The 21,821-nt window shown below is 36.6% G+C and overlaps 1 protein-coding gene across 1 annotated transcript in view; it reads left to right on the forward strand.

Annotated features, from left to right (window-relative positions):
* The first annotated feature begins 631 nt into the window (after positions 1-631).
* LPCAT2 (lysophosphatidylcholine acyltransferase 2) overlaps positions 632-21,821 on the forward strand; it is an 81,325-nt gene continuing 60,135 nt past the window's right edge. Inside the window, exons 1-2 of the mRNA XM_024233917.3 lie at positions 632-3,012; positions 19,051-19,190. Of these exons, the coding sequence (XP_024089685.1) occupies positions 2,842-3,012; positions 19,051-19,190 (311 nt within the window). The 5' untranslated portion in view covers positions 632-2,841. The remainder of the gene's footprint in view (positions 3,013-19,050; positions 19,191-21,821) is intronic.

The following is a 21,821-nucleotide window of genomic DNA, read 5'->3' on the forward strand; positions in this document are numbered from 1 at the left end:
GCAGGGCACAGGTGATGGTGTCTGCTGGAAAGGTCAGAGCTTCCAAAGTAAACAGCAAGAGAACCTCAGGGAGAGTAAGCTCTAGTCCCTCTGTCCTGTAGAAAGAGCCCTGAAGAAACAGCAATTTTGTTGCTTTATTGTGGCATCTGTTCAAGGTTTGCTTCCTCTTTAAGTCTCAGTTTCTTCATTAGCAATCATATCAGTTTTAATGCTACTACTAACAATGAACAGCAACAATAATATCCCCCTCAATTAATAGAGTGCTTTCTATGTGCAAGGCACTTTTCATGTGTCACTTAATTTAACCTTTCCAACCACATAAATAGAAAGAGGCTATTATTAGTTGAATCTTATTGATGAAGAGACTGATGGCTCAAGAGAAGTGATTTTTCCAGGGTCCCATAGCTATTAGGGACTTACAAGGCCAAAGGATAGCCTAGCAGAGGAGCTTTAGCCCTCAAACCAGAATCTCACCACCCTCAAAACCACCCCCATCACCTTCAAAACCACTCCTGCTACCCTCCACCACCCCCAAAACCACACTGGGTAAACACAGTTAGGGGAGAAATACTGTGCTTGCTTCTAAACACAGCTGGTATTAATGGATAAGCTCCTTACTCCTTCCTACCCCAGTCTACCCACCCCTAATCGCCTACATAGAAATTCTGGAGCTACTGCTGAACAGAAATTGAAGGCCTGGGATTTTTCTGAGGCCCTTTCTGGCTCCAATAGTCTGATTGATAGTATATTGCTTCTGGCCTCTTATGATGGGGCTGGTGAGGAAGGTGCGTAAGGAGTGAACTCTACAGGTGACCTCCTCAGTGAGCTTGATGTCATTGTTTCTGTCTCTTTTTTCTGTTTTTGAGATGGAGTCTCACTCTGTCGCCCAGGCTGGAGTGCAATGGCACAATCTCGGCTCACTAACCTCTGCCTCCCAGGTTTAAGTGATTCTCCTGCCTCAGCCTCCCAAGTAGCTGGGATTACAGGTGCACGCTACCATATCCGGCTAATTTTTTTTGTATTTTGATAGAGACGGGTATCACCGTGTTGCCCAGGCTGGTCTCAAACTCCAGAGATCAGGCAATCCACCTGCCTTGGCCTCCCAAAGGGCTAGGATTACTGGTGTGAGCTACCACTCCCGGCCCCACCTTTTCTATCCTTTATCCTCCCATGGCCTGTCCCCTTGACTCAGATTCTTTTTGTTTCTTCTTCTTTTTTTTCTCTTTTTTGAGACAGTGTCTTTCTCTGTCACCCAGGCTGGAGTGCAATGGCACGATCATAGCTCACTGCAGACTTGATCTTCTGGGCTCAAGCAATCCTCCCACCTCAGCCTGCTGAGTAGCTGGGACTGCAGGCATGCAACAGCACAGCCAGCTAATTTTTAATTTTTTTTTAGAGATGGTGGAGTCTCTCTTTGTTGCCCAGGCTGGTCTCGAACTCCTGGGCTCAAGGGATCCACCCTCCTCAGCCCCCAAAGTGTTAGGATTACAGGCGTGAGCCACTGCACCTGGCCTGGCTTAGGTTGTTGACAGTTGGAAAGACATCTTTCTGTTCAGGTATCTGGCTAAAGAGTCTCAAGGGTCTGCCAGTCCCAACTTGAAGAGCCCCTAGACTGGGGAATCTTCTATCATGACTGTAATGCACTGTTATTAATGTTCCCTGTTACACTGAGAGAAAAGTCAGTGGCTCCACAACATAATAATGCTTAAAACACGCCATTTCTTCAGTGTTTCTCTATGAACACTACACATGCATTATTTTATTTAATCCTTGCTACAATTCTATGGAGTTAGAATGAATCTCCCATTCCTAGACAAGGAAGCAAACTCAGGTTAAGTGACTGACTCAAGGCCACACATCTATGTGGTAGGGCTGGAAGATTCTGACATTCAGAGGGTAACTTTGGAGAACCCCAGGGCTCAGACTCAGATTTTCATCCTGGCCTTCCTACCTGCTGTGAGCAGAGTTGATCAATAGGGATGAGTTGATTATCATCTCCTTCCTTTAACTCTCAGCCACTCAGGGTTGATCAACTGTCCTCAGATAATGGGACAAACCCCTGCCCTCCCACCCCCACGAGCACCCACATAGGTCCAAACAGGCTTGAACTTCCTCAGTATGAAATGGAGCCACAGCCCAATACATTTCCCTTTTCTGGGTCAGGTTCCTCATCTAGCGTGGAGAGCAACTGTAATTTTTGCCTTTTCTGGTAATAGTAGCTCAGTTTTCCTCTGGAGGACCATCTCTCTCCCCTGTCAATCCATTATGTTTTGAGTGAAACAAATTCCACCCCTAGTGCCATCACGGGTGTATTAATATTAGCTCACTTAATGGAACAGCCCAGGGGAAGTGGTTGCTCAATGGCATTACTGGATCCAGGTTAGGATTATCTGAGAATACATTTATCTGCATTTTACGGAAAGCGACTGAGGTTCATAGAGAGAGTGATTTGGCCAGCGTCACAGGCCCAGTAAAAGGGATTGAAAATCCAGGTCCGCCCGACCCTAAAGCAGGGAACTCTGCCTAGTGTCTCGCTGTGGAGTGTCAGGGATCCTGGGGTACCCTTCAGGGTCTTGGCTCTGAAGGAAAAGCATTCCCCCGAGGGGATGGGCTATATTACCAGGGGTGTGGAGCCAGATGCCTGAGGGGGTGTGGCCAGAGCCTGGGGCGTGTCACAGCCGAAGGGGCAGGGCTGCAGCAGCAGGCCTCTAGGTAACTTCAGCGCCTGCGCAGAAGCTCCCCAGCGTCGCCCTAGGCTGGGACTCTAGTGGGTCTTCGGCTCAGTTTTGGCTGCAGCGCCCGCGTAGGTCGCTTCGGCCGGGTTCTACGCCCGGCTCGACTATGAGCCGGTGCGCCCAGGCGGCGGCAGTGGCGGCCACAGTGCCAGGTGCCGGCGTCGGGAACGTGGGGCTGCGGCCGCCCATGGTGCCCCGTCAGGCGTCCTTCTTCCCGCCGCCGGTGCCGAACCCCTTCGTGCAGCAGACGCAGATCGGCTCCGCGAGGCGGGTCCAGGTGAGGGGCGTGGGTCTGACAGGGGAGGTGGTCTGAGGGGGATGTGGGTCTGAGGGAAGAGGTGGTCTGAGGGGGGCCTAGGTCAGAGGGGGGTCCAAGTAAGAGGTGTGGGTCTGAGAGAGGAGGGCGGCCGAGGGGGGCGTGGGTCTGAGGGAGTGAGGTGGTCCGAGGCGGGCGTGGGTCTGAGGAGGGAGGTGGCCTGAAGGGGGCGTGAGTCTGAGGAGGGAGGTGGCCCGAGGGGAGCCAGGGTCTGAGGCGGGTCCAGGTGACCGGTGTAGGTCTGACAGGGGAGGGCGGTCGAGGGGCGCGTGGGTCTGAGGGGCGTGTGGGTCTGGGAAGCAAAGGCATCAGAGGAAGAAAGAGCAGTGGATCTGAGAGGAGAGGACTTTTGAGGGGCCGTGAGCCTGAAAGGGGCAGGGATGTGCGTCTGAGAATTGAGGACATTTAGAGGATGGTCTGAGCGGGCACGGGAGGAGAAAAGATGCTGGGAAGATGCTGGCCTGAGAGGAGGATCCAAAACAGGAAGAGACTGAGCTGGCTGGTGGCGCAGGCTACATTCCATGCCCCAGAAGGTTGAAGCAATCTGTGAATCTGTGACAGAAGCTTCAACTTGAGTTTATGAGAGTGTAGTGGGAGGCAGATCTACCACGAGAGAGTAGATTTGAAGAAGTCTTTTTTTTTTTTTTTTTTTTTGCCTTAGGTAGGAGAGGAGTCAGTATGGGATGGATAAGAGTGAGGCAGAAGGCAGAGAGCCCAGGTCTGTGTTTAGAACAACAAGTAAGGCTGGAAAGATTTAGCTGAGCAGGAGCATGATGGAGGGTGGGAAGTCAGAATCAAAGAAAAGGGACAACTGAGTCAGCTTAGCATGTTCAATAAGTTTTGGTCCAGAATCAGTCTTCACCTAAAAACGTTTCCTAAGTTGAAGCATGAGAAGTAGTAGCCCAGGCTGTTTTCCATTGTTAAAAATGGCTATACTGTTATGCACAAAGGAAGTTTCCTTTCCTTTCCTTTTTCTTGTAAAGGGTTCCTTTTACCATTGGCAGTTGCACTCTTTGGACTTCCTCTTTGTTAAAGTTAGTGATCAGAGAACAAGATAGACCCTGCTAACCACATTTGTCCTGTGTGTTCTCTGGGGGGTGGGGGTGGGGGACAATTTTGAAGTTTTCATGTCCATCTCACACATTACTTTGGATCTGAAGCAGTATAATATTTGCAATCAGCTTGTATGCACTAAGACCATTGTCTTCTACAGTGGGGGAAGGTTAAGTGCAGAGCTAAGCAACACAGGTGGTGGCTTGAGTAATGGTAGATGGGTGTCTGGTTGAAGAGGGGTGTGAGAGAGGAAGAAGATAAAGAATATAGTAATACCACTTTGTGAGGAAATTAAACGTTTAAAAATGTGATCCTCATGTCTTTAAATTAATAGATATTCTTTTTGTGTCTTCACATTCCTGAAACATTTGTAAATACATAGACCATTGTTCAAGATTAAATTTAGTCTGATTTAATTAAATCACACTTAAATGAAAATATGCCCATCTATTTGACTTCATATTTTGGAAAGAATCAGAATGGAATGTTGACAAATATTTATATTGCACCTATAATAAATTATTATGTTTTTCCATCACCTGGTTTGTTACTGTTTAAAGATCTCTTCCAAATAACTCTCTGAGAGTTATAGTATAATGGAATGATAGCTAGTCAGTTATAGGAACTGGTCATTTATTAGTTGTGTGACTTTGGCCAAGTCACTTAACCTCTCTGAACTATACTTTTCTCGTCTATTACATTGGAATATTAATAACTCAAAGGAGGGCTAAAATTAAGTGAAATAATCTGTTATTGTTTGTTGATCTTAATATTGATAATACTGATAGTTATCCTATATATTTTCTACAAAGTATATACTGTACTTAAAATTTACTACTTGGATTAAATGGGATTTAACAAAGTCTGGATATTAAAAATACTTTTTAAATTTATGTAGATCAGAGATACCAAAGAGGTTTCAGTGGCTTGAATCATCTGGGAAAAGGGAAGATTTGAATAGGCATGGTAGAAAAACAATGTCCATATTATCCAGTTTAAAAGGTGGACATACTTTCATTTAAGTATGTCTTAGTATGATTAATTTAGGCTAAATTTAATCTTAAATGATGATCAATGTCTTGCTTAAGGACTGTTGTCCTCACATTTCACTAAGATAGTTGAACAAACAAGTACAAAAATATATAATCTCATGTTTTAGTAAGTGTAATGAAGGAAAACCAGAGAATAATACTGAGAGAAGGCCACCCAATGGAGATGACACATTACCAAATGGAAATATGATGAATTCTCTTAATTTGTCAATGAGTTAACTCAAAATTGATTTACTATTAAGCACTATTATTTGTTGCAAACCTTGAAGATGGCACAGAAAAAAAGTTGCCTAATATTTTGCAACTTGTTCAATTAAAATCCATATGGGTTGCTCAGTGTAGACATGAGTGACTCTTATGCTAATATACTTTAAACTCATTCCAACTCTTTCTTCAGGGTCTATTCTATATGGTCCTTTCTTTCAGTCAAGATTATTTCTTGGTTTTTTAATAATGATACCTCTTTGAAGAGAATCTCAGCCAGTGACCTACCAGAGTGACTTGGGAATTTGAGTCGTCTCATCTTCTCCACAGTACTCTTCCCCAGTATACCACCATACTTCATTGCACCACCATTCAAATAAATATAACATTATCTAAAAATAGTGTGCTTACCATGTACACAGAGCTTCAAGAAAAATCTCCTGGATCCAAGATCCCTTCTATATTATAGTTCTGAAACTCCTACTCATCTTACCTAATACGTATTCTGTTTTATAGGAAATAAGACTGATAGCATAAGTTTCATTATATTTGTAAGTCAGTTTTCAAGTGAATAATAATAATTTAACAGGACTAGTTTTAGTCTCAGGAATGGTGGAGTAGCTTAATGTAGACAAACCTTTCCGTGCATAACAATTATAAACCCTAGTCAAAATATGAAAAACTACACGAAGGCACTATAGAGCAACACAAATCAGACAGAAACTGGAGGGATTTGTTTCTTGAAATAATACTTCTATACTGTGTAACATTACCCCAGCCCCTTTTTTTTCCTGAAGGTTATCACTTGACACCACGAGAAGGGATTGCTAGAAAGCCTCAGCCTTATTGACATGATATATCAGAGCACAAAGTTCAAGACTATCAAAGTGACTAAAAATCAGAGAAAGTCCCAGAAAGAAGGAACCTAGAAATGAGGGAGCCCCTAAATTGGCATATAAATTATCTCAAAACCTTGGCCGATTCCTGAGCTGTGTATTTACAAAGGAGCCTTCAAGGACCCTGGAGGAAAGTAACAGCTGGAAGGAAGAAGAAACAGAGCAGACATTTCAACTGATAGACACCACAGGGAAGGCACAGTTAGAATCCCACCAATTAAGAGGGCCTTGGCAAACATCTCAGGCTTTACACTGAAACCTCACAAAGGTGATACCATAGGAGAAAAGCTAGTCCTATACCCTAGGACTAAGGCTTCAGTCTAAGACTAAGGGCTAGCTTCAAGCAAATTTTCCTTAAAAAAGTATAAAACTAAGCCTTCACAAAGTGAATGCAATCAGCCAGAATTTTACCTACCTGCTAGGACAGAAATCAACATTCTTTAGAAAAGGATAACAGAATCGAGAATATCTGTAATATATCACCCAAAATGGCCAAAATACTATAAAAACTATACTAGACATTCAAAGAAATAGGAAAATGTGACCTATGATCAAAAGAAAAATCAGGCAATAAAAATAGACCCTGAGATGATCAAATGTAGGACTTCGCAGAAAAATACTTTAAAGTAGCTATTACAAAAATGCTCAAGGACTTAAAAGTAAAGAGTGGCATAATGAATGAATAGTTGGAAGGAGCTTAGCAAAGAAATAGAAAATGTAAAAGAGAACCAAATGGGCATTCAAAACTGAAAACTGTTATATCTGAAATGAAAAATTCACTGGATGGGCTCAACAACACATTGAAGATGGTAGAAGAAAGTATTAGTGAATTTGAAGATAGGTCACTAGAAATTATTCAGTCTAAAAAGCAGAATGAAAAAAACTGAGATGAGACATCAGCAAAACTGGTGAAGTAAAGGCCTCTGAAAATTATCTTCTCTATAAAAGCAATGAAAACAAAAAAAATTATCAGAATCAACTTTGTCTTAGCTCTGAAAATTAACCAGAGGCTTTCAACAATCCAAGGAGCATTTATTTAAGAGTGCTGACTCTTAGTTAGAATAGTAGGCTTTGTTACAGTTTAATTTTATTCTAATTCCTCATCCTCAGCTCTGTAGTAGCCTTAAAAACCAACGGCCTACAGTCATAATGAAAACCAGCAACCTGTCAGCCACTAGAGGAGGAAAAATAGTGTTGGAGCATTTTCAAAGCCCCATTCCCAAGGAATTGTCATTATTGGTCAGTCTGGTGGCTGCCTGGAATGCCTCATTTGGAAGACTGTCTTGATTTGATTTGTCTTGGTGCTTACACAGTGCAAATAGCCTTCTCTCAAGGGCATTTGTCAAAAACAATCAGAGGAAAGGGCACTCCCTTTCCTATAGTCCCAGCTATTCAGGAGGATTATGTGAGAGGATTGCTTGAGCCCAGAAGTTCAAGGCCAGCCCAGGCAACATAGGGAGACTGCTTCTTAAAAAATAAAAATAAAAAAATCAGAGGCAATTGCTTAACATCCCAGCTGCCTGAGACAGTGAGTAACAGTTGGAGCAAACAGTAGGCTAGCCAAAAACCTTAAAAGAAAAGCTAAGGGATGAGATGATCATAGGGGACTTTAAAAGCTTTGACATATTCCTAGGAATCTAGAAGGCTGTCCACATGAGTAAGGCTTTGTTCATTCTCAAGGCTAGGCACATGTCCTGAAAATATCTAAAAATACCCTAAGCTCTCACCTCTGACTAACCTTGAGGGACTGTACAATTAGAAAGTGAAGGCTAAGGCAGAGTTGTCATCTGTCACCTGACTGTTTATGATGTGCCCCAACATGTACACAGAGACCCTTTGCAAGCATCAGGAAACTTACTGGTTTCAGGTGCTTAAGAAAATCTCTAATCATTAGCTGATTACTAAGCTAACTGGTCAGAGACTTTAACTTTAGTAGCCACAATGACAAAGAATAAAAGCTTTACAAATTAGTTTATAAAAGACACTAAACAAACAAATAACAACAACAAACAGCAACCACAACAAACCCTGGAAAGGGATGAGAATAATTTCCAGAGTTGCTATATTATTTAAGATGTTTAGTTTTCATTTAAAAATTGCAAGGTGTGTAAAGGAAAACAAAGTATAGCTTATAAATAGTTTAAAAAGCAGTCAATACAAACTTTCCCTGAGGAAGCCCAGACTTTAGTCTTACTATACAAAGACTTTAAATCAGATATTTAAAATATGGTCCAATAACTAAAGGAAACCATGTGTAGAGAGCTAAAAGAAAGTATGGAGCAGGGTATCACCAAAGGGAGAATATCAATTAAGATGCAATGCGTGTGTGTGTGTGTGTGTGTGTGTGTGTGTGTGTGTGTGTGTGTATTCACTAGAGGGGCTCAACAGCAGACTATATCAAACAAAAAAGGAATCAGCAAACTTGAAAACAGGTCAACTGAGATTATCTAGTTTGAGGAACATAAAGAAAAAAAGATGAAGAAAAATGAACAGAACCTCAGAGACCTGTGGACGCTATCAACTTTACCAACAGATTCATAATGGGACTCCCAGGAAAGGAGAAAGATGCAGAAAGAATATTAGAAGAAATAATGGCCAAAAACTTGCTGATTTTGATTAAAAACACTAATCTGCATTCCCAAGGAGCTCAGGGAACTCCAAGAATAAACTCAAAAATACCTATATATACAGTTACATTATGTACATTATGTACAAAGAATCCTCAACAAGATTAATGACTGATTGCTCATCAAGAGCCACAGAGACCAGAAGGGAGTAGCAGGATGACATATTCAAAGTGCTAAAAGAAGAAGACTGTCAACAAAGAATTGTATACTAGAAAACTATCCTTAAAATGAAGTATAAATGAGCAAAAACTGAGAGAATTTTTCATTAGCACACATGCCCTAAGATAAATAATAAAGGGACTCTCTCAGGCTGAAATGAAAGGACACTAGACAGTAACTCAAATTCACATGAAGAAATAATCAGCAGTGGTAAAGGTAACTACATGGGTAGATATAAAGGACAGTACAAATGTAATTTTTTTTTGTTTGTAAATCTTTTTTTTCTTATCCAACTTTAAAAACATCTACATAAAGCAATAATTATAAATCTGTGCTGATGCACATACAATGTATAAAGACATAATTTGTATAACAATAATAGCAAATAGGAGAAAGGAAGGAATGGATCACAGTTTTTGTATACTATTGAAATTAATTTGGTTGATCCGAACCAGAAAATTATTATAAGTTAAGATGGCAACACTTAGGACAATCACTAAGCAAATACATTTTTAAATATAGCAAAAGAAAGAATGAGGGAATTAAAATAATACACTAGAAAATATTTAACACAGGAGAAGGCAGCAATGTAGACATAGAGAAATTTAAGAAGACCTAAGACATACAGAAAACAAATAGCAAAATGTCATATATAAATCCTATCTTATTAGTAATTACATTAAATATAAATTGATAAAACAATCCAATTAAAATGAAGATTCACAGAATTGATAAAAATACGTAACTGTGCGCTTCCTAAGAGAGACACACTTTATTTATTCATTTATTTACTTAAAGGCAGAGTCTCACTCTGTTGCCCAGGCTGGAGTACAGTGGTGTAATCACAGCTCACTCTAGCCTTGACCTCCTGGGCTCAAGTGATCCTTCTATCTCAGCCTCCTGAGTGGCTGCAACTATAAGCATGCACCACCACACCCAACAAATTTTTGTATTTTTTATAGAGATGGGATCTCCCTATATTGCCCAGACTGGTCTCGAACTCCTGGGCTCAAGCAGTCTTTCCACCTTGGCTTCCCAAAGTGCTGGGATTATAGGTGTGAGCCACCATGCCTGGTCAAGAGACATACTTTTGATTCAAATACACAAATAGGTTGGAAGTAAAAAGATGGAAAATGATATACCATGCAAACAGCCGAGAGAGCTGGAATGGCTGTATTACTATCAGATAAAATAGACTTCAAGACAGAAGTTGTTGCTAAAGAAAGACATTTATAATGATAAGAGGGTTGATTCATTAAGATGTAATAATTATAACCATATATGCATCTAGCAGCAGAGTCCAGAAATACACAAAGGAAAAAGTGACAGAATTGAAGGGTGAAAGATTTTCAACAATACTAGAGACTTCAATTACTCAATAATGATAGAAGGCAGAACAATGAGACAGTATCATAAGGAAATTGAAGACTTGAAGAACACTATAAACAGACTAGATCTAAGAGATATGTATGTAGAACACTCAACAACAGCAGAAAACACATTCTTCTAGTGCCCATGGAACATTTGCCAAGGTAGATCTGTATGTTAGACAATAAAACAATTCTCAATAAATATAAAGTGGTTAAAATAATACAAAGTATGTTCTCTGACCACAGTGGATTGAAACTAGAAATCAATAACAGAAAAAAAAAACTGACAAATATTTGTCTGCACTGACCAAGAAAAAAATGAAAGAAGACTCAAATTAAGAGAGGACAATACCACTGACCTTTCTAAAATAAAAAGGATTATAAGGAATTATATGAACAAATGCATGCTAACAAATTAAATAACTTAGTTGAAGTGGACCAATTTCTAGAAAGACACAAAATACCAAAACTGATTCAAGAATAAATAAAAAATCAAATAGACCTATAATATATAAAAAGAGTAGCTAGTTATTAAAAACATCCCACAGAGAAAAGTTGAAGACCAGATGACTTCACTGGTGAATGCTACCAAAGGGTTAACGAAGAATTAATGCCAATCCTTCACAAGCTCTTCCAAAAACTAAAAGAAGATGGAGCACTCCCCAACTCATTCTGTGAGGCCAGGCCTACTCTGATACCAAAACCAAAAGAGGACATCACAATTAAAGAAAACTACAGAACAATATCCATTGTGAATATATATGCGAAAATCCTCAATAAAATGCTAGCAAACTGAATCCAGCAACTCATGGCAAAGTCGTATTTAGCCTAAAAATGTAATGTTGGTTCAACACAGAAAAATTAACATGAGCACCATATTTATTGAATAAAGGGCACAAGAAAATAGACACAGAAAAATGATTTGACTCACTTTCATGATAAAAACCATTCAATAAACTAAGAATGGAAAGGAATTTCCTCAGCCTTATAAAGGGCATCTGTGAAAAATAGTTAACATACTTAATAGTGAAACACCAAAAAGTTTTCTTCTAAGATCAGGAATAAGACAAAGATATCTACTCTCATCACTTCTATTCAACATTGTACTGGAGGTTCTAGCAAGGGCACTTAGGCAAGAAAAAGAAAAGACATCTATATTGGAAAGGAAGAAGTAAAACCATCAAGATGGCATGATTTTTTAAATATAGAAAATCCTAAGGAATGCACAAAAACACTTGGAGCTAATAAATCAGTTCAGCAAGGTGGCAGGATACAACATCAATATACAAAAATCATGGCATATTTTTTCACAAGCAACAATCTAAAAATGAAATTTAAAAACAGTTCAAGTTAGCATCAAAAAGAGTGAAATACTTTAGCAACAGAAGAATTCTACATTAAAAACTACAAAATATCTTTGAAAGAAATTAGAGACGACTTAAATGGGAAGACATCCTGTGTTCATAAATTTGGAAAACTTAAATAGTTAAGATAATGACACTCCCCAAACTGATCTACAGATTAGTATAACCCTTATCAAAATATCAGCTGGCTTCTTTATTTTTTTGCAGAAATTGATGAGCTAATTTTAAAATTCATACAGAAATGCAAGGGACTACAAACAACCAAAAGAATCTTGAAAAATAAAAACAAAATTGGAGAACTCACATTTCTCATTTTCAAAACGTACTGTGAAGCTACAGTAATCAAGACTGTGTTGTACCAGTAACAAGACAGACATATAGATCAATGAAATAGAATTGACAATACAGAAGTAAATTCATACATCTGTGGCCATTGATTTTCCACAGGATTGCCAAGACAATAAAACGGGGAGAGAGTAGTTTTTGCAACAAATGGTCTGGGACAATTGGATTGACATGTGCAAGAGAAGGAAGTTAGGTCCTTACCTGACAGCATATACAAAAGTTAACTCAAAGCAGATCAAAATACTAAATGTAAGAGTTAAAATCATAAAACTCTTAGAAGAGAACATAAGTGTAAATCTTCATGACTTTGGATTAGGCAGTGGTTTTCTAGACATACAACAAAAGTACTAGCCACCAAAGAAAGAATAGGTAAAGAGGACTTCATCAAAATAAAACACTTCCATGAAATTGAAAAGATAACTTACCAAACGGGAGAAAATATTTGCAAATTATACATTTGATAGGAGTGTTCAAAACATATAAATAACTCTTAGAACTCACCAATAAAAAGATAACCCAACCCAACTATCCGCCCATAATTCTATATCTAATGAAAATATTACTCAGAAATGAAGGGAAAATGAAGACATTTTCAGATAAGAATGGAGGGAATTTGTTTTCAGACCTGCATTCAAGAAATGGTAAAGAGGCCAGGCATGGTGGCTCACGCCTGTAATCCCAGCACTTTGGGAGGCCGAGGTGGGCAGATCACGAGGTCAGGAGATTGAGACCATCCTGGCTAACATGGTGAAACCCTATCTCTACTAAAAAAAAAAATACAAAAAATTAGTCGAGTGTGGTGGTAGGCGCCTGGAGTCCCAGCTACTCGGGAGGCTGAGGCAGGAGAATGAAGTGAACCTGGGAGGTGGAGCTTGCAGTGAGCTGAGATCGTGCCACTGCACTCCAGCCTGGGCAACAGAGCAAGACTCCATTACAAAAAAAAAAAGAAAAGAAAAGAAATGGTAAATAAAGTTTTTTGGGTTGTAGGAAAATAACACCAGATTGAGACTTGGATATACAGGAAAGAATGAAGAACACTGGAAATGGTAAATATGGAAAGAAATGACATAAAACTTTTTTCTTTATATTAATTTCATCAAAGAGCTAGAAAATGTAACCATTTAATACAAAAATTATTATTTTCTTTGGTTTACATACATGTAGGGGTAAAACATAACAATACTGAAAGGGTGGTGGATGGGATGGAATTGTACTTTTCTTACACTTTCTGTGAAGTGGTACAGTATTAACTCTGAGTACATTGTCTTATGCTAAGCACACATTGTAATCTTCAGACCAACTGCTGACTAAAAGTACAAGAAGGTATAGCTAAGGAGCCATTAAAGAAATTTAAATGGATCACTAAAGAAAAATTTCATGAACTCAAGGAAGAAAACAGAAAAGGAGAAACAGAAACAAAACTGATGGGATATATAGAAAAGAAATAGCAAAACAGTAGATTTATATCCAAATACATCAGTAATTACATTTAGTATACATTAATTAGCATTCTAACTTAAAGGCAAAGATTTGCAGACTAGACAAAAGAATAAGACCCAGCTGTACATTAATCCACAATACATGCACTATAAATGTAAATACAAAGATAAGAAGGGAGAAAAGATAATGTGGAAATAGTGTAAGTGTAAGAAGCTGATATGACTGTATTAATATCAGATAAAGTAGACTTCAAGACATGTCATGATATCAGATATAAAGAGGAACATTTCTTTAAAAGGTCAGTGGGAAAACTTAGCAGCACTTAATGTTTATGTACCTAATATCAGAACTTTGAAAACATGAAGCTAAAATTGAGAAAACTAAACAAAGAAAGAAATAAAACATAATTGAGGATGGTAACACACCTTTCTTGGTAATTGACAGAACAATCAAACCAAAGATTAGTAATATAGAAAATGTGAACATTGGTAACCACTTTTACTGAACTGACATTTATGGAACACTACCTCCAAAAATACCAGCATATAATTTCAAGTGCACATTTAATGCTTACTGACATAGACCAAATGCTGGGTCATAAAAAATCTCAATAAATATCAAAAGTTTGAAATATTACAGAGCATGTTCTCTGAACACAATATATTATATTAGAAATCAATAACAAATATATCTGATAAAAATCTACATATTTAGAAATCAAGCTATATACTTTAAAATAGTCCTTGCGTCAAAAATATATTACAAGTGAAATTACAAAATGTTTTAAACTAAATGTAAACAAAATGCAACGTATCAAAATTGTAGGATGCGGTTAAAGCAGTGCTTGCAACTAAACCAATACATTTAAATACATAGAAAAGAAGAAAGATTTAAAATTAATGATTTAAGTTTTTACCTTCAGAAGCTGGAAGAACAAATTAAACAAAAGGTAAGTCAAAGAAAGGAAATAATAAAGATAAGAGCAATAATCAGTGCAATAGAAAACAAACCACATAGAAAATTAAAATCAAACATTTGTTTAATAGATTAATAGGATACATTAATGGAATTGATAAATCCTTACCAAGACTGATAAGAAAACAAGAAAGAAAATGCAAATTACCAGTATCAAGAATGAAACAGCATACATCATTATAGGCTAAATGGCTACTAAGGGAACATTATTAACAACTTTATGCCAGTAAATTTGAAGCATACATGAAATGGACAAAAATCCAGTGTATCAAAAATAGACACAAGAACTAGAAAATATGAATAGCCCTTTATCTATGAAGGAATTTGAATTTATTTTGTATCCACACATATACATTTAAAGAAAACATTTCACCAAGATTATTTTACTAGTAAATTTTGTCAAACTTTTAAGAATACAATAAAATCACTCTTACAAGCTCTTTCAGAAAGTAGAGAAGTGTGAAACAGTACCTAACTAGTTTTATGGGGCTAACATTACCTTGATACCAAATCTGAAAAAGACATTATAAGAAAAGAAAATTATAGATCAATATTCCTCATGATCATAGCTAAAAGAACTCTTAACAAAACATTAACAGGTCAAATATGGCATTGTATAGAAAGGATGATACTGTGTATATCACTTCTAAATTTATCTTATATCAGGAATATAAGGTTGATTTAACATATAAAATTCCAATTTCAATGTAATTCACCATATAAGCAGAACATATGGTAAAATGCATGTGATCATCTCAATAGATGCAGAAATTTCATTAACTCACCTGACAAAATTCAATACCCACTAGTGATAAAAAAAATTTCTTAGTAAAATAGGGATAAAGAGAAACTCTGTCCATCAGATACAGGGCGTCTACAAAACACCCACAATTAATATCATAGTGGTAAAATATTGAATCTGTTTCCTCAAAGGTTTGGAATAAGACAAATATCTTGTTCACCACTTCTGTTCAACATTATGCTAGGGATCCTAGCCAGTGCAATAAGATAAGAAAAAGAAATAAAAGACATATGGATTAGAATGGAAAAAGTATAACTGTCCTATTCACAAATGATATAGACTGTATATGAAGAACTTCCTAAGGAAGCAACAGAACAACTAACTACTAGAACTAATAAGAGAACTTGGCCAGGTCATAGGATAAAAGATCAAAACTTAAAGTCAATCTTACATTTATATACTATAGGAGCAAACAATTGCAAAATGAAATCAAGTAATCTAATTTATAACAGCAATAAAATGACATTAAATACTTAGGAAAAACCATATAAGATCACTACACTGAAAACTACAAAATATTGCTGTGAGAAATTAATGAAGACTTACATAGAGAGATATACCATGTTTATGAATTGGAAGAATCAATATTATTAGGATGACAATTTCCTCCAAATTGATCTGTAGATTCATTTTGAAACCTCAGTAAAAATCCTAACAGGCTTTTGTGTCTGTGTAGAAACTGACAATTCTAAAACTTATATGGAAATGCAGAGTATCTAAAATAGCCTTCAGAAAAATGATGAAGAATGTATGGGCGGACACACACTACTTGATTTCAAGACTTACTTCAAACCTGTAGTAAATAAGGTAGTGGAGTATTGACAGAAGTATAGATCAACAGATCAATGCAACAGAAAGAAAATCCATACATTAATATTCAATTGATTTTTTGGAAAGTTACCAAGAAAATTCATTGAGGAATGTCAAGTCTTTTGGTGCTGCAACAACTGGATAAATTTATGGTTAAAAATGAACCTTGATCCATACTGCATACCACACAAAAAAAGTCATTTAAGATTGACCATAGATTGAAATGTAAAAGTGAAAATCATACAGCTTCTAGACGAAAAAATATAGAATATCTTCAGGACCTTGAGGTAAAGATTTTTTCAGAAGGACACAGAAAAGAATTAAACATAAAATAAAAATTAATAAATTAAACTTCATCAGAATTAAAATTACTTTAATCAAATATACCATTAAGAAAATGAGAAAGCCACAGAATGAGAGAAAATATTTTCAATGCATATATTGACAAAGGGCTTATATACATTTATATAAGGAACTCTTACAAATTGATAAGAAAAAGACTAACAAACCCGTAAAAATAGGCCTAAAAGACTTGAACAGACATTAATATTAGAAGTTAAAGGAATGACCAATAAGTTTATGAAAAATGTGTTCAACATTATTGTTCATCAAGGAAATGTGGATTAAAGCCACATGAGATATCCTTTTATACCCACTTTAATGGCTAATATTAAATATAAAAAAATTGACCATACCATATGTTGGTGAGGATGTGGAGTAACAGGAACTCTCATACCTTGCTGGGGATGTAAACTGGTGAAGCCACTTTGGAAAACAGTTTTATAGTATTATACAAAGGTAAACATGCCCTATGACCCAATAATTTTATTTTCAGTGAAATGAAAATGTATGGTCACACAGAGATTTGAACATTAATGTTCATATGAGCTATAATAGCTGAAAACTTATAATAGGCCAAATGTCCATGAACAAGTAAATAAATAGATCGTGATATATTCATACAATTGAATAGTACTCTCCAATTAAAAAGAGTAAATACTGATATATATGACAATATGGTTGACTCTCAAAAATATGAAGTGATCAAGCCAGATATAAAAGGGTAAATAAATGCTAGTGATTTTATTTTTATGAACATCTAGAGCAGGTAAAACTACAGTGAAAGAAAGCCTATCAGTGGTTGCTTAGGTTTGGGGAGGGTGTATTAATTGCAAAGGGCAAAAGAAAACTTTTTGAGATGATATAAATATCTTGATTGTGGTGGTCATTGCATAGGGGTATGCATTTGAAAAACTCATAATCTATAAACTTAAAATAGGTGTTTTTTCTTTTATGTACATAGTACCTTAATAAAGTTTTTTTAAGTCTGCCAAACCAAATGCTGGCAAGGATGTACAGCAGCTGAAATTCTCACACATTTCCACTGATACTTTTAAATGACACAACTTTGGAAAACTGGTGGTTTATTATAAAGTTAAATAATGTCTATGAGCCAGCATTTCCACTCCTAGGTATTTACTTAAGAGAAATTAAAACATATTTACATAAAGGCTTGTACAAGAATGTTGATAGTGGCTTTATTCATAATAGTCCGCAATCAGAAACAACCCAAATGTTCATCAGTAGGAGAATCAATAAACATATTGTCATATGGTCACACAGTGAAATAATACTCTGCAATTAAAAAGAATGAATTACTGGTGTATGAAACAACATAGTGGAATAAAAAGTATTAAATGGAAGAATGCATGATGTATGATTCCATTTACATGACATTTAAGAACAGATAAAATTAAATTATGGCAATAGAAATCTAGCATTAGTTGCCTAAGAACATAGGGTTTGACTAGAAGAGGCACAAGATGACTTTCTGGGAGTGGTAAATATGTTTTGTGTCTTAACTGTGGTGGTGGTTACATGAGTATATATTTATCAAAGCTCATTGAATTGTACACTTTAGATCTGTACATTTCCTTGTGTTACTGTTTAATATTCTAAAGATCAGATAATTAGAATATTTTGGCATTTTTTCTAAATTATTTGATGGTGCTCAAAATCAGATAAGGGCCAGTAGAGACAGAAAAAGAAGGCCACTATTTGAGTAATATAATTAGCTTATAGAAAAAAAGGCAATGTGTCATACGTAAGCAAAGTCTATTTTACTCAAAAGGCAGTACAGTAAAAGAATTAAGAGCACAAACTTTATAACCAAACTAAGTTCAAATCCTGGTTCTACCACTTGTGATCTTAAGCAATTTAACTCCCTCTGTGTTACTCCTTTCTGGTATGTAAAACTTGAAACTTAAGATTGTAAGAACTAAATAAGTTACTACATGCCAAGTGGTTAGAATGGCTGGTGTACTACATAGTAAGCATCCATGTATTATTTGCTATTCTTTTTTATTTACTTTTCATTTCTTCTTATTATTTATTTTTACTTTCTCATCTATCTCCTTATTGCTATTAGTTATAAAGTTCTGGCAGGTATACAAAACAATGTATTTACTTCTTCACACTCTGATGCCTTCACTCTTCTACCTAAAGCTCTCAAAAAGCAATTTCCCCTTCTGACCTTGCTAGCTCCTGCTTACTGCAAGATTGTTCAGGCTACAACTCCTTCAGGAAGCTTTCCCTGGCTGCTAAATCATATACACCTTTTTTTGTTCCCCCAGCATTCTCTATTTGCTTTCATTGGTATGCAGATCATTTGTCTTACGGTTTTCTTCAGTGTTGTCTCTTGCTACACAGTAGGCTTTGTGAAGTCAGATATAATTTGTTATTTTTCTTTGCGCTTAAATCCTTGTCTGGTACAGGCTAGTAGTCAATTCATCCTTGACCGAATGCATGAACACCGTAAAACTTTCCTATTACATGTTTCTGTTTGATAGCTATGAATTAAAATAATGTCCATTCATTTATTTTTACCAACTTTGACTTTCAGATTTTCCTTCTTGGGATTATCCTGCTTCCAATTCGTGTCTTATTGGTTGCGTTAATTTTATTACTTGCATGGCCATTTGCTGCAATTTCAACAGTATGCTGTCCTGAAAAGCTGACCCACCCAGTAACTGGTTGGAGGAGGTAAGAAATAATTTTGTCCAAAATATTAGGACATAATATTAAATTAAGATATATTAAATCAATGTAAGAAGAGTTCATCATAGTTTAGTCAGTGATCTAACTGCTGTTAGATAAAATATTTTATCTGCCTACTCAATAATAAATTTTACAGTTTTATCTGCCTACTCAATAATAAATAATTTATTTTTATTTCTCATATGAAATACGTAGAAATTACTGCCCAAATGCCAACTACATTATGATAATCTTCTAAAAGTTATAATTTCCTAATGTTAAAATATTTTGTTTTCTGAGTTATTGCCAAATGCGATACATCCCTAGTTCGGAAAGATACCCAGCTACTATACTTGAAACCACTGAAGCTACAAAATACCTTGCTCTCTTCTGCTCTTCCTCAGTTTTCACATTTGCTTTTCTCCCTCTACAGCTTTCTGCAGTGGCATAAGTGGATTAGTTATATTATTTTTATTAATTACTTTAGTAGTAATTTATATTAAAACAATTATTAATAACAATTATTAACCCGTATAGTCTAGTTATTTTAAACATTAGCATGAGGCAGAATGGAACTGCTTTTCAGGCATCATCTAATTAAGATGGTAATAGAGGAGAAACTGATCATGAGTTAACAAAGCTACTGGTAAAAGTTTATTCTTATTGAACAGAACCAAATTGTTGTGATCTGTGTGCCTTAAAAGTGCAGCCTCTTATGTGGACTCCATGGATTCCATGTGAATTCCAAATCTGTAGATGGGTTTCAGGGCATTGTCAAACACTTTGAAACTGTTGCCAAATTTTTATATGCAAGGATATTTTTGTATTTAAATCTCAAATGTGAATGCATCCTCCAAAAATTTTGAGAAAGACTGTTCTAGAAACTTTTAAAGAAATACATAGTTTGCTATTCAGTTCATGTTCCAGTGAACAAATGTCACTATCAAAGTGGAAATGAATTCAATGCTGGCGATGCCCCAGAGGAATCTCAGTTCTTGCAAATCATACTCCTTTGTTTTAAATTCAAGGTTGTGTAGTATAAAACAATGCTTCAAGGAACGTTTTTATGACTCACCAATTCTTTTCAGATTACCTCTTTGGTTTTTATTGTCAGTGGCTTATGAAAACCTAGGATGATAGAAGGAATAGTCTAAGTAATCCAGACAATAGATATAATAAATGTTAGAAAAGAAAGTTTTACTTTTGTCAATTAAACCAGTATCTCTTTCTCCTCTCAAACAGGTAATGTTGAAGTTATTATGTGGGACCAGACTTAGAGCCATTCTTTAAACATGTTAAATAGGAGTGTTTAACGGCTCAGAATATGGGTTAAATATAGTTATCAGAAGCTACATCACTGTGGATAAAAAATAAGAGGTGTGGAAATTTGATAAAGGAATACACTTCGTATCATTACATGAGTAGAAATCTCATCTCTAAACTAAAGGAGAAGGAAAGGAGGTACAGTTTCTGTGCCCTCTAGGAAAGTATTGTGGTTTTCTTTACCTCCTTCTTGTGAAATAAAAGTCACAGAAACTTCTTCGGAGCTAGTTGCTAATAGTTCTTCAATATATTATTACAAAAATGTGGAGAGAATTAGATGAGAATCCTATTTGTAAAAGCTGAGGCAGGCGGATCACTTGATATCAGGAGTTCAAGACCAGCCTGGCCAACATGATGAAACCCCATCTCTACCAAAAATACAAGAATTAGGCCTGGTGTTGGGCGCCTGTAATTCCAGCTACTCGAGAGACTGAGGCAGGAGAATCACTTGTACCTGGGAGGCAGAGGTTGCAGTGAGCCAAGATTGCGCCACTGCACTCCAGCCTGGGCACCAGAGCAAAACTCCGTCTCAAAAAAAAAAAAAAAAAAAAAAAAAAAAAGCTCTCATTAGATACCTCCTGGATGATGTACATATTTTATTTTTCATAAAAACCTATATGCTTATTCACATACTGAGATATCCCTCCTGTGTTTGCACTTCTAGGAATACATTTTTGTTTCCCTACTCAATTGGATCTTACTTGTCTTGTGTGTCTGGCATAGTTCCTGACACCGTTTGATAAATTAACTAATCTATAATGGCAGAATCTTTTTTAAAGGTTTTAAAAAAAAGTAGTTTCTGGAATTGCTTAAGTGCATCTCTGTTCCAGGGAAGTGAGATGGTGAACTCACTTCTGATGATTGTTGATGATATCTAAAAACTGTAACAATATGGATTACAAGACTTTTAAAAAAATCCTAAAATAATTCTGAGAACAGTTTCAGTATGAGAGCTCCAAAAGTGTTTTAGGAGATAGTAGCATCTTCATTACACCAATGTGGATTCCCAAGATAACTACTTTGAAGGACAGTTCTGATTTGGATATGTCAGTAGGGGATGTGTGTTGAAAATTCATTTTTAACACTTTATAGTCTCAGAACGATGGAGCTGTTTCTTAGCCACACATATCCTTGGGCGAATTACTTCTCTGTGCCTCAGTTTTCTCGTCTATAAAATGGAGTAATAATTTCAAGATACCTACTTCAAAAGATTAAGCTGAGGATTAAAGAGATTAATGTATATATAAAGCATTTAGAATAGTGTCTGGCACCTGGCAGAAAGAGCTCCATGTAAGTGTTAGCTATTATTCTCCT

This window comes from Pongo abelii, chromosome 18, assembly GCF_028885655.2.
Source record: "Pongo abelii isolate AG06213 chromosome 18, NHGRI_mPonAbe1-v2.0_pri, whole genome shotgun sequence".
Classification (NCBI taxonomy): Eukaryota; Metazoa; Chordata; class Mammalia; order Primates; family Hominidae; genus Pongo; species Pongo abelii.